The sequence below is a fragment of the Colletotrichum aenigma genome, assembly GCF_013390185.1.
Source record: "Colletotrichum aenigma strain Cg56 chromosome Unknown KSG_Cg56_contig02, whole genome shotgun sequence".
Classification (NCBI taxonomy): Eukaryota; Fungi; Ascomycota; class Sordariomycetes; order Glomerellales; family Glomerellaceae; genus Colletotrichum; species Colletotrichum aenigma.
Window position 1 is genome coordinate 2,963,649 of NW_023500908.1, and position 13,889 is coordinate 2,977,537.

The following is a 13,889-nucleotide window of genomic DNA, read 5'->3' on the forward strand; positions in this document are numbered from 1 at the left end:
AAGCGCATAAGCCGCGAGGCAAGAAACCAAAGCCAGAAAACCCGATCATCTCAGCCGCCAGATCATGGCTCAATTCCCTGCCATCCCAAGCACAACAATGGAGCAGCCAAGATGACCTCGAAACTCTTCTGAGTGAACAAACTCCAAAGCGTTACACCACTTACAACCCAATGGTCCTTCTTCCGAGCGGCAGCTTCAGCAAGGGGTCCTGGCCCTCAATATTGAGCCATCCAGATATCAGCGATGAGAAACTTCATGAGCTCTGGGAAGCAGTCCTCCACAAGATTTCCAACACAGGGGTTGGCAAAGTAACCCACCTTGCTGTGAACGAAGGCATCCCTCCGCAAAAGGACTCACAATCGGAAGGCGCGTCTGAAGATGACGGCGAAAACATACTCAGATCTCCAAGCGGACTGAAGATCCTCCAAGGAGACTTTGGACCCTCTGTCCAGACACCGAATCCTTTGCCGGAGGACTTTGACGCAGCCTTCTGGGTGTCTACCAAACAGAACGGCATACACCAGACATGGGCTCCTCGGTATACAATGTTCAGCCGCGGCAACATCAAAGAGAAAGCCCGCCTGCTCGATTTCCACAGGAACGCCAATGAACAGCCTACGCGCACTTTGTCAAAACCCGCTCACGACTTCTGGGCTGTTGATCTATACGCAGGCATCGGGTACTTCACTTTCTCGTACGCGAAGCTCGACATGAAGGTCCTCTGCTGGGAGCTCAACCCATGGAGCGTCGAAGCTCTGCGCCGCGGCGCGATAGCCAACGGCTGGACTGTGAAAGTGATACAAGGCGCCGAACTTCAATTGCCTGCCCAACAGCTCCTGACAGGGGACGAACAGATTGTCGTCCTTCTCCAGGACAATCAGCAAGCCGCCCGCAGGATTCAGGAGATGCGCTCGTCAGAGAAATGGGTCTCTACACTCGACAACATCCTCCACATCAACGGCGGCTTGCTCCCCACCAGCGAACCCATATGGCAAGCCGCCTGGGAAATGCTGCCAAAAGAGGAATGCCGCGGCTGGGCCCATCTCCACGAGAACGTCGGCGTAAACGACATTGAAGCTCGCCGCGCCGAGATCCAGCGCCTCTACGACAGCTTCGCGGCGGCAAACCCAGAAGACAGACGAACGGCGGCGGTTGAGCATGTGGAATTAGTCAAGACGTACGCGCCCGATGTATGGCACTGCGTCTTTGATGTGTACATTACAAGCCCGGACTCCCGGCCTGATAGGTAGTGTTGTTACATGGACATCGTCAAAAGTACTTCTTTTGCTCTTCGTTCAATTCGTCACCTTCGTCCTCCTTGCCCCCGTCATGGTCAGCCCGCTCCCTCCCCGCCGTCTCAGAGACGACGCTATAACCGCCTGAACTTTTGCGGGATGTTGGCCTCAACAACGGCCATGTGGTCCAGCTGCTCTAACCTCTCCTGCTCGTCCTCCATCTGCTCGTGCTTCTTGAAGTGCTCAATGTCTTCGGGGTGGGTCAGGTCCTCGAGCTTGGTGTTTTCGTCGTGGTATCTGCGTCACGTCCCCTGTCAGCTCTCTTCTTCGCTTCGCCCGTAACCCGGCAACCGGAGGCGGGCTTCTTGTTGTGGCGGTGTGGTAAAAAACTCACTTCTCCCAGTGATGGATCTCGTACTCGTACTCGTCGTCGCCGTGGTGTCCCGGTCCCATCCCGACGTCCGGCAATGTCTTGCCCGCGCTGGTGAAGTCGTTCCACTCCTGGCGGTCGACGTGGCCGTCCTGGTTGTGATCGAGCAACAGCATCAGCTCGTGCAGGATCTCGAAGCGCTTCTCTTCGGATACGTGGTGGTTTGAGTCGTCGAAGAGGCCGTAGGTGCGGAGGATCTCGTCGCCTTGCCACACGCCGTCGCTGTTGTAGTCGTGCAGGGTAAAGAAGGAGGCCGAGTCCCAGCCCTCCATGTGATGTTCCTCTATTCAAGCAAAGGGAATCTTGTTAGCGAAAGTTCCGCCAGTTGAAAAGTGATTGCGCCGTTGATAACCTACCAGCCATGTGTTTTGTCATCCAGTCGGCGTGCTCGTCTACCATCGGCTTCTGGCTGTGGTCGCCATGCGCCAGAGCTCGACTGGCGAGCGCCAAGATCGCGAGGTTGATTGTACGCATCTTTTCGTTTTGTTTTGTTGCTGTTGGTGATATCTCCAGAGTCGAGAACTCTCCAAAGTTTCGGGGGCGAGGAAGCTCGAGGAGGTCGGGCGTTTGCGCAGAGAGAACAAATATACACAACTGAACGGCGGGTGGGGGCAGTTCGAAATCCCGAGGTCGGAAAGGCTAAACCGCAGAAACTCAAAGATCTTAGATCTAACACAGGAATACTTCAATGGCCGGGGTAAAGGTCCTGCTGGAGGCGCGCGACGACGGGTACAGGAATGCTGGCTTTTTTTCTTTCTTGGGGGGTGTGTAATGGGGAAAATGGAAGAATCGGAGGAACAGGTGGCGTCTGCCAATGGCTTTTCCCCTTCCCCCAAAGGCTCCCCAAGCTGCGCGTTCCAACTCAGGGGGTGGTGGGTGGGTGAGGTGAGGCGTCCCGTCTCTTCGGGGGCCGGGACAGATGCAAGGATCGGCGATTGACAGGGGGCCCCACGACGTTTGGGAGGTTCTGGACTCTTGGGCAGCGGCTTTGGGGTGGGAGGCGGGAAGAGCCAGCAGCAGCTGTGCTAAATTCTGCGGCGGCCGCGTGCCAATTAAGCTTCCCGGTGACGCAACATTCCCGTTTCTCTACTTTACGCTGCGGATACACTAGCAAACTTCAGACTTCCTTGTCAACTTTTTTTTAATGCCCTTCAAAGCTTTCTTTGTTGCATAGCACATTCGAAACGATACTCAACGTTGGCGGCTACACGCGTTAAAGATCCCGAAACAACCATCGATCTCGTCCAGAAAGCCAGGACGAAAGCTTTGTCCTGAGAACCGAGGGATTCAGGGTCCGATCTCACGGCGCGTCACGACGCGTCTGGCGCAACCTCGTCAACCACCCACCCACAAACCCGGGTCGCACCCGACCTGAAGCCATCGCCATGAACAGATCAATAGAGCAGACTCTGCTCTCGTTGATGCCACAACATGGCCCAGCTCTGCCTCCGTCGTTGGTCGAGCTGGCCGGCTCCCTGCTCGCCCAATCGCGGCATCGTGCAAGCACGCTAAAGGCAGACGAAGAAATTGGCCGCTTATACGCCTGCGCCAACATTGCTTGCGACAGGTATGCCTCCTCTCCTCAACTGCACCGCTCAATTGCAGGGTTAACTAACATCGCCTTCCAGACTCAAAATCACACTAAACCTCCCACCAATCGAGCCCCGCCCCCCGATCCCTCCAAGAATCTACAAACGCCTCTACGCCCACCTCGACAACATCCTCCCCAACTCCGCCCTCAACCGCACCCCCGGCAAGAACGGCACCCCGCGCACCAGGCAACGCCACGGCGTCGACTCGCCCGTCCGCACGCCGCACCGCCCGACCCCCAACAAAGACCGCTCCCTCTCCAACTTCCGCTCCCCGGCCGCCGGCGCCGGCGCGAACCCGAATGCCACGCCGTCAAAGTCCACCGGCAAGGCCGCCTTCCCGTCCGACAAGTCCGGGCTGCACTTCTGGATCCAGCCGACGATCCGGTACATGTGCAAAGAGGCGAAGCAGGCGCACCTGGCGCCGACGATGCTCGCGGGCATGGAGTACATCGTCGTCCCCGGCGGGCTGCGCACGCGCGACGGCTGGGTGCGGGAGAACCTCGCCGCGCTGTGCGGAGCGGTCTTCTTCTTCGTCACGCAGCAGGTGAAGAAGCTGGCGGGCGGTGAGGACATTGACCGTGAGTCGTACGTGCCGACGAGGAAACTCATCATGGGGCTCTTGGAGAAGGCAAGGGAGGAGGTTGACGCCAGGGGTCTGGACGACGACGAGGCGTGGGAGGGATGGGCGCCGGTCAAGCCTAAGGAGTTTGACGTTGCCCTGAAAGAGGTCGGAGACCGGGGCTGGTTGGAGGCGGATTGGTACCGCAGTCTGGGCGATGTGATCGAGGCGAGGAATGCGATTGCGGAGAGCCGAGGGGGCGAGAAGAACGATTCGTACAAGACGGCACCGGTCCGAAGGGCGGATACGATGTTCCAAGACCGGTACGACTTTTTGAGTGAGAAGAAGCGGAGGGACTACAGGATATGGAAGGAGAGCATTCTCAGGCGCATTGACATTATGGAGAAGGAGGGTGCTGACGAGATGGAGGTGGATGGCTAGGGGCGACCAGCGCGATGAAGACGACTCTATCAAAGCATCTTCTCTAGAGTAACGAAGCCGCCTATTAATTGAAAGACATATCACGGAGTGTCCTTAGACATTCCACGACTCAGAATGAAGCTAAATGAAGGCAACTTCTGTCTTGAATTGTGTGAAGCTCACGGCATAAAGATTAGTAGCGATGCCACCGGTCACCATATCCTCCTCCTCATGACATGTTCCACAGGACTGGCAGCTCGTATACGGATACCCCGAATAAGCACCCGGCATCCTCCCCAGCATCGCCCATACGAGCAGCCGACCTCCACCCTTTTCCGCAAAGAGGGGCGCAGGCCCGGACCTGCGTTGGAGCGGGCCTCCTCCACATCCAATGCTTCCCCTTTCCCTCCGTAAAAATAGCTTCCGCCTCTGCGTGCCGCAGTAACATGCATAGAAATGCTTCGGGCTCGAGTCGTCTTTCAGAAGATGGGGTTCATATGCGATTCACCAGTCTTAATGTGTCCTCGTAGCAGCATATTGGCTTGTTTCGATGGCCTTCAAAATAAGCTCAAGCTAAGCTCACTTGTTGTCGCAAGTATGATGGCTCAAGTGGGGTGAGATCTTCACCCCAAGCTGCGTCTCTTTTACAACTCTCATTTGTGTTTAATATGTACATCGTAAAACAAGCCATCTGCCCTTTCTGTTGCAACTCGCAAAACCGCCCCTGGCCAGGTCGTCATCTCATAAAACGTGTCCAAACGCGCTCCGCCAAAATGCTGAAAGACCCCGTTTCGTTGGTCTCCCAAGCAAGTATCCTTCAGCCGGAACACCCCGCCAACGCCATGCCGTGATGATGCCACTCCGCCGATTAAACCGCGCTGTCAAACGCCGACGCGCAAGTCATCAGATTAAAACAAGACACCGTTCGCCGAGGGTCGTCGGTGTTGTCCCTCAACCATCTCGTTCCCAATCACTCAGATCCTTCTTCGCGGCACAGCTCTTGTCCAGACGACGTCTTGACCACAAGTCGTTTCTCTCATGGGCCGTGACTCACGTATCCGGCTTGGATCTGAGGGCTGATGTTATCAGCCAAAAAAGCCGGCTGTCGCTTGCCAGCCGCCGCAATACGGCCGGCTGTATACCCTGCAGCCCAGCGCCAGGATGCACGCCACACAGTCCGTTTTCGCACTCCTTTTTCGTCAGGCACTCTTCACTCGATCAACGGCTTCTTCTGCCCTGCAACCAAACAGAGGCCGAGGGTTTTGAGCGATTCCCGGTCGTTCGCAAGTACAATCGCTCGCGCTGGCAACATCGGGTTGTTGGGGTCGACATGCGATGCATCCTTGGCGGCCTGTTCGATGGCGTCCATTTCCTCTTTACACGCTTGCTGGTCCATGGGGCAAATGACAAGTGGTTGCCTCACGGTAAGATCCCTCGTGGAGCTTAGTTGTGCCTACGGAATTTTGTGAGTATACCAGTAGCAGGAAGGGAACTAAAAATTCATGTCCTACCTTGACAGTTAAGAAAAATTCAATCTTGTATAATGTTGAACTTGTCGTGAAAGAGGTGACCTCGTATAGCGGAAAGGCGGGCTTCCCTCGCCGAATGATGCCGTCAGGGTCGCGTAGGTCCTTGGAGGGGAAAACCAGACCAAGGTTCGTGGCGTATCCAGCCTCTGGCATTCTCGTATTCACAACCTGTTGGTTCTTCGCAATTTTGTTGATCTTCTTCGACGGCTCGTCTCCCTCCGGGTTGTACGTAATTTCCTCCTCGATGGCGACGGTGATCTTCTGAATCGTAACCTTTAACGCTTTCTTCATCCAGTCGGGGTTCGGTACTAGCTTGATATACACTGTTATTGGATCGAGCGGTCCGTAGCTCCACTTGGGGACTGATATTCCCAGCGTGACGACGCTCGCATCGCTGACTTGTCGAGATTCGGGCTTGTTGTACATGCCAAAGGTCGACAATGTATCGTATCGCTGCAGCGGTATGGGGAAAGAGTATTTGTTCTGTAACGTGTGGCCTTGTTGTACTGTCACAACAAGCTCGTAGTATGTTTCGGCCGTTCGGCTAGGTAGTTGTAGGGAGGCTGGGGGTATTCGTCGGTTCGTCTCCTCGCCGCCTCTTCCGAATGGTATGAACAGGACGAATGGCAGATCCATTGCGATGACGCTCTCGGCCTCCTTCCCTGACTGGCACCGAAAGAGCAGAAGCTCCTTACCGACCACGTCTGTCGTCTCCCTTCTCGGGGTACCAAGGTGTCGTTTCGCGACATTCTCGGCAGCGGGGTGTATCGTCTCTCGTCGCTGTAAGCATATGCGCACTAGGGAGATGGCGACGGGCATGGAATAGCCCTGGGATGGACGGATTTCGACTTTGCCTTCGACTCGGGGCTGTATCGCGAGGCGGGGTTGTGTCAGTAAGCAGGCGCATCGGACTGGAGACACCAGCCTCCCGACGTCATCACGGAGTGGAGGAACAACGTACCAGCGTCGCGGAGATGCCAGGATAGCCTACGAGAAAGCTGCTGTTGGGGGGACCGGAAACCCTCACAAAGGCGGCCATGCTGGCAGAATCGCCAGATCTGGATCGAGGTGTCTCTTGTCGGCGGCGGGGGAGTGGTGACGAGGGGGTTTGGCGGATGATGGAGGTGAGGTTCTCATGTGTGTCTGGGCGGCAGTCGTGCGTCTTAGGCGCTGCGCGCGTTGCCGCCTGGTGGTGGATGTGGGGTCGAGACAGTTGCAGTTTGTCCAAGCTGTCGGGGACGTGCAGGAACAGCAGAGCGCAAGGCCAAGCGGCGGCATTACATGGACGGATTGACAGTCGGGTTTTTGGCCTGTGTTGGGCGTTCGAGGGGCGTTGTGGGGATGATCGAGGTAGCGCGCAGCCCAGTCGAGGAAATAGGCGGCGATGACGAGAATGGGCGCAAAGGTTCGGGGGTGGTTTGGAGGAGCGGCGCCCTGTCCCGCAACGGTGCGAAGATGTGGCCGGCGGACGGGTTGCTGGAGAGAGTAGCGTGTGTGAGATGCGAGAGAGGTGGGCGGGGCGGGATGGCAGGCAATGGAAGAGAAGAACAACTCAGAGGAACGGCCTCCGGATCACCCAAGGTGGTGGAAGTTGTGTACCTCGAGAACGTGAGCAAGGTAGGGTAGCTCTGAGTGGTTGCAGTTCGGGCTGATGCAGCTTATTTTCGCTTCTGCATCGATCTTCCCAAGTCCATAAGCAGACGCAGCAGCTGGACTCCCATGCGGTGGCAGCAGCAGGCAAGGCTCGTCAGTCAGACTCAGATCAGGCCAGGGAGGCTGTCGCTGCCGGAGCTGTTGGCTGGCGGCAGGGTGTTTGTATGTATGTGTAAGGTAGAGAGAGAGAGAGAGGGCGAGGGAGGTGGTGGATGTGGATTGCGAATGGAGTCGTGCAAGTGGCACTTGCAGCTTGGCGGTTGAGGGTGCGGTGGAGAGAGAAGAGACCTAGACCTGACCGGGAGGAGGTGGGAGGGACTTGATCCTGACCCGACGGGGGTTTGATGCGGGATACACGGTCCCTTGATCGATCTCTCTCGGGTCTGGTTCTGCCTCTTCTTGGTTCGTGACCTTTTTGTTCCTGTGGTTTTCCGTCTCTTTCTTTTCCTTTGAAGAGGTGCTGGGCGCACACTCAGCTTCGAAGGGCCCAAGTACTTTCAACTTGTATTGGGATGTATCGTCTGCAATTCATGTGCGGAGGGGGAGTAACGCTGATGTACTGCTGTGCAGGGCCGTACACACACGACACAGCACACACTACCAACAACACCTCCCACAGCAGCAGGGCAAGGCAAAGCCCCCAACAGAACAGTGGCTGCTTGCGACTTGTGGAATCTGCTTCAGCTTCTGGTGTGTCGACGTTGGAGGTGATTGGGTTGCCTGATGCTCAGCCGCTGAGTGTGGGCTGGGCTGCCGGGGGTAGTTGGTAGCGAGAGAGAGCAAAAGGATCGGTACAAGCTAGGTACAGCCCCTCCTCTGCTCCAAACCCAGGACCTTCGGGAAACAAGAGCCAGAGATGCCAGAGTTGAGAGTTGGGGGCCGGCGTCGTGATGGCTTGCGTGTCGGTTCGCAGTGTGTCTGAGCAGCAGAGCAGGATGGAGCTTTGCGCGTGTGTTTTGGTTTTGATTATTGACCGACAACGGACAACAGATGTCCAACGGCGGAGGGGACGTGGACATGGACGCGGACGACGACACCAGCAACAGCAATAGCAACAGCAACATTGCCCGTCACACGCAATGATGAAGCTTGCTTTCCGGATCGTCTGTTTTGATTTGACTCGGATTAGCGGCCGTGACCGGGAAGCGGGTGCTGGGAATGGGGGTCCGAACCAGGTACCTACCTAGCAAGCGGCCAGCCTTCAAGGTTGGCAGAGGGAGTTAATTGCTGGGACGAAGGGGCCGTAGTGGTGGGCAGCTGCGGGGAAACCTCCAACAAGACGCTTGCTTCCAAGAGTCTAACGTTACCTCGGTGCGCTCTTTGCGGTAGCTAGCACTTGGGACGTAGCAGGGCATGGACGCCGTGCACTGCACTCAGGGCAGCAACTTCCTTGGCCCGTTGCTGAAACATGGGCATTATTGGGATGGGATTTGGCCATCGCCATCCATGTGGCATCCGGTATTTCTGGTCCTGCCGATGCCATGTTTGCCCGTTGTGTTTTCTTGCCGTCGGCCATGGGCGCCGTTTTGAGCGTGGAATATTCCACACTCGTGGGAGCGCCAATGCTGAGTCCGCCGACCGGTGCGAAAACGAAATTGACTGACGACTCCAAAAGTGCTTCCTTGCACTTGCAGGCTCAGCATCATGGTGCAAGCAGTAAGTAAGCACTTGAACCACCGTGGAGATTAACAGCCGCCGTGGGTGGTGTTTCAACGTCTGGAGAGTCGAGTCGCACCAGCTGCGCGCAAACGTCTCCAGCACTTGGTGCTTGGTCGCTTGAAACCAGTTGCCAACATGACTTGCAAAACAGTGATTCAACACCAACAAAATGGCATTCGCAGAGAGTTGAGTTGCTGTCGAATTTTGGTTAGCATGGTGCATGCCTCTGACAGCGGCTCACCACCCTGGCTGTCGCCTGATGATGACCGGCCACGGCGCGTGGTGCTAGCAAAAACTAGCCTGTGGTCCCTGGAAATTGGAGCCGCTGAAGCTTCGCCCTGCACAGCCCTTGTCTCTGCCCCGGACAGCACCAGTACCAGCAGGTCGAGCAGGGGTAAGCTTTGCCAGCCTTCCTTGGGTCCATCGCAATTCACAGGCCTCGGGATCGAGCCGAGTCTTGCAACCTCAGGCCTCAGGCGACAAGCGTCCAAGGCCCGGAGCACATGGAAGATCGGCCGGCTGTGGAGCCTTGGTGCACGAGCCACCGGCACCGAACCATAGGCCCATCAGTCACGTGCTCTATCTGATTGTGCGATTGCGTGGACTGGCATCAAGGTTTCTCCCTTCCGCTAGATGGACCGTGCCCTCCGTCTTAAAGCCTGGCTTAACTCCGAGTATTACCTCATCCGGTAGCCCACACCCCGTTAAGTCCAATCACGGACCCCGAGGCGCCCTCCGTCAATCTGCCCTTCAGAGTCTCTGATGGAGTTCTCCATGACGCATACATACACTTGCGTTAAGCTTATGTACATCCCGGGGTCCGCCCTTGATCCGCTATCTTGCATCGGGATCTAATCGTGGCGGAACAACATGCCAGATTCCTGCGTCTGGAACGCTCCGTCTGCTGCTTGTCTCGGATATTCCTAGCAGCCAGGCGATTTCGCTTGAGGAAGAGATAGAGCTATCAAGCAGACGCTCAGCTTCTCTTGCTGAGGCTTTGTAAGCATGGTTTTTAGATGGCCTTTTTCCCCCTGGTCCACCTACATCATTGATGCTTCATGCGGTTACAGCCATAAACATTCCACCCCACGTAAGTGTTAACTCTAAATCAAAACACCAGAACGGCCCAGCCTGAGATAGTGCTTAAGTCCGTTGGCTCCATGAAACTTGCATATATCAATGGGGAATACCCAGAATTGTGCGGCGAATGCGGCCGCCTCCCCCGCTTCCCGTGTCGTGTAAGTCCGTCCTCAGCTGTCGTGCTGCAACTTCCATGATATTTAAGCAGCATGAGTGCTTCCTTCCTTCGCAACATCCACAGAGCATCAACCCAAACAACTCGAATCCAAACATCCTGCAATCGGATTAACGCCAGATCAACATCCTTTGCCAAACCATTCCACTCATCCCACAGCAAAATGGCTCGTCTCGCACCCTACCTCGAAGAACACAAGAACATCACCGGTGCCGGTGATGCCCGTCCCACAGCCATCAAAATCATCGAAGACCAAGGCCTCGTTGGAAAATGGGCTGGTAAGGTCGTCCTCGTGACGGGCTGCTCCCCTGGTGGCCTCGGCCCCGAGACCGCCCGCGCTATGCACGTCACGGGCGCCGATGTCTACATCACCGTCCGTGATATCGCCAAGGGCGAGGAGGTCGCCATGGACATTCTCTCTGACGGAAAGCCTGGCAAGGTCGAGGTCATCAAGCTGGACCTCGGCTCTCTTGAGAGTGTAAGACAGGGAGCCAAGGAATTCCTCAGCAAGTCGGACAAGCTGAATGTGCTCATCAACAACGCCGGTATGTGATCCCTTGCATAAAATTCAGGATCTTTTTCTAACCTCGTATTCAGGCGTCATGGCTTGCCCCAAAAGCAAGACTGTAGACGGCTTTGAGACTCAGTTCGGCACCAACCACCTGGGCCACTTCCTCCTCTTCCAGCTCCTCAAGCCCGCCCTCCTTGCCGCCTCAACGCCTGAGTTCAACTCCCGCGTGGTCAGCGTCTCCTCCACCGGCCACCGCAACGGCAGAATCCAATTCGAAGACTTCAACTTTGACAGCAAGGCCGAGTACCACCCCTGGGCTGCCTACGGCCAGGCCAAGCTCGCCAACATTCTCTTCGCCAACGAGCTTGACCGCCGTTACGGTTCCAAAGGTATCCACGCCCTCAGCTTGCACCCAGGCGGAATCGTCACGCCTTTGCAGCGCCATTCCCCCGATCTCCAGGAACTGGTGAAGAAGCCCGAAGTGCAGGCATTCCTCAAAAGCACCTCCCAGGGCGCGGCGACGTCGGTGTGGGCCGCCGTGGCGAAGGAGTTCGAGGGCCAGGGAGGAAAGTACCTGGAGGATGTGAGTGTTGCGGAACAGGCAGCTCCGGATGTGAAGCCCAGTGATCCGGGCTACATCCCGGCGGCGTACGACCCGCCAACGGAGAAGAGGCTTTGGATTGAGAGTCTGAAGTTGGTTGGCGTTGAGGATGACGCGTAAGGGACTGGTAGATAAAAAGCCATGCACAAAGAACTGGCGCAGCGTCTCTTATACACAAACAAAATTGACAGCATTTCAAAGGAATCTTACGCACATTGTCTACCGCGTTGACTTAGTAGCGGAAGACCTCTCTCGTTGAGATCATAACGAATTTGATTTGGCAAAATTACCAGTTCATAGTACAGCATGGCCCTCAAGGTTCTAATAAGATTGAGAACTAAAAAAAAAAAGACGGCAACCCAGATTCGAACACAGTCAAAATGTCCGGCCTCCAGAAGACAGTACGGAATCAACTCTGAACCTGGACAAAAATGGCAAAAGTTCAGATCTGACAAGTCATCATGTCCTATGAAACTCGCTTCTCCACGAACACCCAACCCTACAGACCGGGGTCATCGGTGTAATTCATACGCAGAGGCCACATTGGACGTACGTGTTCATGTTCGTGAAGCAACCAGTTTGCACAGGGGAAAGAGGCGTCTCTCTAGAGAGGCGCACTCAAACCACTGCCCCATGTGTCCCCCCGCCGGCTAGAGGGGCGGACGGTGAGAGCATTGGAAAATTTCAGAATGATAAAGGTAGTGTGGCGTCGTCAGGCGGCCTGGGTGGGTGACAGTCATCAAGGTCTACGGTGCTCATGGTTGGCGTTTGCTGTAGGTGGTGCACTATGTATGAATGAATTGTCATGAGGCCAAAAAGTGAGCAGAAAATGAATGAGAATACAAATATTGTGGTGTTGCTCAACCAAAGCTACGGAAACTGAGCGTTTGTTTCGACTGCTTCATGGTTGTGTCTCAGATAGAGAGATGTTAGAAAACAGAGTGATTTCTACCATACGTTCTTTCGCGTGGCAATCTAGAAATAACGTTCCAATAACATCCGTAGAAGCGTGTCGCTCTGAGACGAATTTGACTACATTTTGATAGAAAGTAAGCCAACATCGGAGCCACCGGCGTCATTCCGGATCGGCGCCGCTAGAACGGCCCGCCGTCCCCCTCCGCCCCCGCAACCCGCAGCGGCCCCACCAACAGAAAACGTCCCCGCCATCGCCATGACGTCCTCTCACCCTGTTAATCAAACCCCTTTACATAAACCTCTCTTTTCTCTCAAACACATCCCACCATCTCATCACACTCATCACGGCGTAAGAAATCATGGCAAACACAGGCATGCACTACGCCCACTGCGGCGCTAACGACGGCTGCAAACTCGCCTTTCAGTCCTCCCTCTCGCTCACCGACGCCGGCGCCGCCTCCGCCACGCAGTGCGTCCTCCTCATGCACGGCTTCAGCGGCTCTAGCGACTACTTCTACCGCAACTTCAAGCCGCTCATCGACCGCGGCCTCTGGGTCGTCGCGCCGGACATGCGCGGCCACGGCAAGTCCGACCGCACAAAAGGCGGGTACCATGTAGCCCGTCTCGCGGCCGACCTGCACAACCTCGTGGCCCACCTCCGCCGCGCCGCGCCCCAGGTCAAGATCGTGCCCGCCGGCTGCTCCATCGGCGCCGCGGTGCTCTGGACGTACGTGGAGCTGTTCGGCTGCGCCGACTTTGCGGGCTTCGTCTTTGTCGACCAGGCGCCGCTGCAGGACCGGTCGGAGTTTGATGGGTGGGACGAGAGCAAGGCGCACACGGGCTGTTACGACGAGAAGAGCATGCTGGGCGCGCAGAAGTTCTGGATCAACGAGTCCAAGGCGGCTCATGTCGATCTCGTGGACGGGTGCTTGGGGTACCGTGCCAAGCCTGATCCCAAGGACGACATCTCGGCGGAGAAGAGGAAGGAGGACGAGGACTTCTTTACGGGTATCAGCGCTCTTTGCGACCAGACGTGGCTGGCGAGGTTGCTGGCCGACCACACGCGGTACGACCACCGCGAGGCGATTGAGATGATTAGCGTTCCGACGCTGGTGATGGCGGGACGGCGGTCTGGGTGCTTCCCGTTGGAGGGTATGCTTGAGACGGTGAGGAGGGTGGAGAAGAACAGGCCTGGTCTGGCGAAGGAGTCTGTCTATGAGTCTGGGCACTGGCTATTTTACGAGGAGCCTGAGAAGTTCAACAAAGAGATTGGGGAGTTTGTCGACCAGTGCACCCGTTGAGTCCAGTTCATGGGCTGCGGGGATCATGCACACGCACGCAAAAGTTGCAGCACAAGTCCAGGATGAAAAACCAAAAGTTGTATACCTGGCCAAGGTCTTTTGTTATGGTGTAAATGCGACTATATGCGAATTCTATGCTAACAAAGGAAAGTCCATAACTATGCAAATGCTCCCCTAAATCCTTCCCAAACTGTGGTGTTGCTGATTTTCTATGATCCTATGTTCTCTC

The 13,889-nt window shown here is 56.1% G+C and overlaps 6 protein-coding genes across 6 annotated transcripts; 4 read left to right on the forward strand and 2 right to left on the reverse strand.

Moving 5' to 3' along the window:
- Positions 1-170: 170 nt before the first annotated feature.
- trm12 (tRNA wybutosine-synthesizing protein 2) lies at positions 171-1,250 on the forward strand (the record flags this gene model as incomplete). Its single annotated transcript, XM_037318113.1, has 1 exon — positions 171-1,250. The coding sequence occupies one exon, from the start codon at positions 171-173 to the stop codon at positions 1,248-1,250; it is 1,080 nt and encodes a 359-aa protein (XP_037184061.1).
- Positions 1,251-1,369: 119 nt separating this feature from the next.
- Positions 1,370-2,139, reverse strand: CGCA056_v002857 (putative calcium-binding protein; the record flags this gene model as incomplete). Its single annotated transcript, XM_037318114.1, has 3 exons — positions 1,370-1,532; positions 1,630-1,948; positions 2,022-2,139. The coding sequence occupies 3 exons, from the start codon at positions 2,137-2,139 to the stop codon at positions 1,370-1,372; spliced, it is 600 nt and encodes a 199-aa protein (XP_037184062.1).
- Positions 2,140-3,050: 911 nt separating this feature from the next.
- On the forward strand, positions 3,051-4,257 carry CGCA056_v002858 (uncharacterized protein; the record flags this gene model as incomplete). The annotated part of the gene is made up of 2 exons (XM_037318115.1): positions 3,051-3,232; positions 3,294-4,257. 2 exons carry the CDS (start codon positions 3,051-3,053, stop codon positions 4,255-4,257), a joined length of 1,146 nt encoding a protein of 381 aa, XP_037184059.1.
- Positions 4,258-5,446: 1,189 nt separating this feature from the next.
- On the reverse strand, positions 5,447-6,804 carry art1 (Arrestin family protein 1; the record flags this gene model as incomplete). Its single annotated transcript, XM_037318116.1, has 3 exons — positions 5,447-5,689; positions 5,748-6,632; positions 6,727-6,804. 3 exons carry the CDS (start codon positions 6,802-6,804, stop codon positions 5,447-5,449), a joined length of 1,206 nt encoding a protein of 401 aa, XP_037184060.1.
- A 3,691-nt stretch (positions 6,805-10,495) lies between these two features.
- On the forward strand, positions 10,496-11,564 carry CGCA056_v002860 (Retinol dehydrogenase 12; the record flags this gene model as incomplete). The annotated part of the gene is made up of 2 exons (XM_037318117.1): positions 10,496-10,877; positions 10,930-11,564. The coding sequence occupies 2 exons, from the start codon at positions 10,496-10,498 to the stop codon at positions 11,562-11,564; spliced, it is 1,017 nt and encodes a 338-aa protein (XP_037183018.1).
- A 1,154-nt stretch (positions 11,565-12,718) lies between these two features.
- On the forward strand, positions 12,719-13,660 carry ydjP (AB hydrolase superfamily protein YdjP; the record flags this gene model as incomplete). Its single annotated transcript, XM_037318118.1, has 1 exon — positions 12,719-13,660. One exon carries the CDS (start codon positions 12,719-12,721, stop codon positions 13,658-13,660), a length of 942 nt encoding a protein of 313 aa, XP_037183017.1.
- Positions 13,661-13,889: the final 229 nt, after the last annotated feature.